The sequence below is a fragment of the Nicotiana sylvestris genome, chromosome 5 (assembly GCF_000393655.2).
Source record: "Nicotiana sylvestris chromosome 5, ASM39365v2, whole genome shotgun sequence".
Taxonomy (NCBI): Eukaryota; Viridiplantae; Streptophyta; class Magnoliopsida; order Solanales; family Solanaceae; genus Nicotiana; species Nicotiana sylvestris.
Window position 1 is genome coordinate 36,057,294 of NC_091061.1, and position 2,723 is coordinate 36,060,016.

A 2,723-nucleotide genomic window follows, 5' to 3' on the forward strand; every position below is an offset into this window, starting at 1 on the left:
GAGGAAGAGCGTGAAATATGAAGGATGATGCCGTGTATTGTTTTGGTGAGAGAGTGTTAAAGCACGAAGGGTGATGCCGTGTATTGTTTGGTGAGAGAGAATAAAAGCACGAAGGGTGATGCCATGCACTTGTCTTTGATTTCCTAATTTTTATTGATAACTGTCTTACGATTTCTCTACACTAAATTGTTGGTTTCTTGTTGATACTTGTTGTACCCCGCAACATGATTTCCCCTTCCTATTTCAATTGAACTGTGGTGATCCTCATATTTATTTGTTGCTCTTCTATTACTACTTGATGTTTCCCCGCATCATGTTTTCCCCTTCCCATACTTGACTGTATATGACTATTTCTTTCTGTACTTCTTTTCCGCTGTATATAGTTAAATTGTACAGGTTTATTTGGTAGTCTGGTCCTAGCCTCGTCACTACTTCGTCGAGGTTAGGCTAGGCACTTACCAACACATGGGGTTGGTTGTGCTGATACCAGACCCTAGTGTTGGAGATTTCGGACCGTAGTGGGATTGCTGATTCTTGCTCATCAGGCGAACTGAGGTAGTCTTGCAGGCGTCCGCAGGCCTTGGCGTCTCCTTCTATCTACTATTCCTATTTCTTTTGTGTATTTCCAGAGACAGTGTTGTATTTATTTCTTTTAGACCTTTAATTGTAGTATTATTAGACCGTCTATGAAACTGTGACACTAGTTCTGGGTAGTCGAGACTCAAATAGTTGTATTGGATTCATGTTCAGCTAGCTTATTGCTTTTTCTTCCTCTTATGTTAAATTCTGTTGTTTAAATGTTATTACTTCGCAATTGTTATTGAATATAAAATGGGTAAAAAAAAGTAAATTGTTCACATAATTGGCTTGCCTAGCTTATATTAGTAGGCGCTATCACGACTCCCGAGGGTGGAAAATCCGGGTTGTGACAAGTTGGTATCAGAGCTCTAGGTTACATGGGTCTCACAGTTCACAGACAAGCTTAGTAGAGTCTGAGGGATCGGTACAGAGACGTCTGTATTTATCCCCAGAGGCTACAGAGTTAGGAAAAACTTTACATTCATTCTTTCCTGTCGTGCGATTTTGTTCTCTCAGTGCTAAATTGAAACCCCAACTCTTGTCCTTTCGCGGATGGCGAGGTCATGTACCGCTTCTTCAGCCGAGTAGCAGCACAGACCGGTGATTGATCAGCTACGTCTTTGGAGGCTTTATAAAGGTTGGATAATTTTCACCAAGCTCTTCACCACTACTTTTAGCGATGCATCTTCTGAGAATCCCCAAGATTATCTAGGCCGCTATCACGAGGTTCTTAGGAATATGGGGATCGTGGAGAATAATGGGGTCGATTTTTCTACTTTTCGCTCGTCTGGATCTGCCAAGACTTGGTGGAGGGATTACTATTTGGCTAGACCAGCCGGATCACCAGCTTTGACTTGGGAACAGTTTACTCAGCTATTTCTGGAGGAGTTTCTCCACATCACTCAGAGAGAGGTCTATCGGAGACTGTTTGAGCGTCTCCGGCAGGGTTCTATGACTGTTATTCAGTACGAGATCAGATTCATCGACTTGGAATGTCATGCTCTTATCATACTTCCCACTATGAGAGAGAGTGAAGAGGTTCACTGAGGGACTCGTCCAGCCCGCTCAGTTAGCTGGAGGTGGAGGTAGCGGTATTAGAGGTGAAGGTAGAGGTATTAGAGGTAGAGGTAGAGATGTTAGAGGTGGAGGTAAAGGTATTAGAGGTAGAGGTTCAGGTACTGTTCTGGTTTATGGTAGGGAAGCTTCGGTTTTATTTTGCACCATATCTGATCATGCCTAGTGATTTATTGAGTGCTCCTGTTTATGTGTCTACACCGGTAAGTGATTCTATTGTGGTAGATCGAGTCCATCGCTCTTGTATAGTTGTGATTGGGGGTCTTAAGACTCGTGCAGATTTGTCATTTCTGGACATGGTCGATTTTGATGATATATTAGGGATAGACTGGTTATCACCTTGGTTATCACCTTACCACGCGATCTTGGATTGTCATGCCAAGACTGTGACCTTCGATTTACCGGGTTGCCTCATTTAGAGTGGAGAGGGACTCCTAGTCATTCTACCAGTAGTGTTATCTCTTATGTGAAGGCTCGGTGTATGGTCGAGAAGGGGTGTTTGGCTTATTTGACACATGTAGATGATTCTAGTGTTGTGGTTCCTTCTACTGATTCTGTGCCCATTGTTCGTGAGTTCCCTGAGGTTTTTCCTTCAGCCCTGCCGAGTATGCCACTCGATAGGGATATTGACGTTTGCATTGATTTGGCTCCGGGCACTCAACCCATTTCTATTCCGCCGTATCCTATAACCCCGTCGGAGTTGAAAGAGTTGAAGAAATAGTTGTAAGACTTGCTTGAGAAGGGTTTCCTTAGGCCAAGTGTTTCACCTTGGGGTGCGCTGGTGTTGTTTGTTAAGAAGAAGGACAGATCAATGAGAATGTGTATTGACTACCGACAGTTGAACAAGGTTACAATCAAGAATAAGTATCTATTGCTGATGATTGATTATTTGTTTGATTAGCTTCATGGTACCAAAGTATTTTCGAAGATTGAGTTGAGATCTGGCTACCATCAGTTGAGGATTAGGGCATCCGATGTCCCTAACACAGCTTTCTGCACTCGGTATGGGCATTATAAGTTCTTGGTGATGTCATTCAGGTTGACAAATGCCCCAACAACTTTTATGGATT

General features: G+C 43.0%; 1 protein-coding gene across 1 annotated transcript; it reads left to right on the plus strand.

Moving 5' to 3' along the window:
- Window positions 1-1,712: 1,712 nt before the first annotated feature.
- Window positions 1,713-2,374, plus strand: LOC138868512 (uncharacterized). The gene is made up of 2 exons (XM_070146067.1): window positions 1,713-2,039; window positions 2,126-2,374. The coding sequence occupies exons 1-2, from the start codon at window positions 1,713-1,715 to the stop codon at window positions 2,372-2,374; spliced, it is 576 nt and encodes a 191-aa protein (XP_070002168.1).
- Window positions 2,375-2,723: the final 349 nt, after the last annotated feature.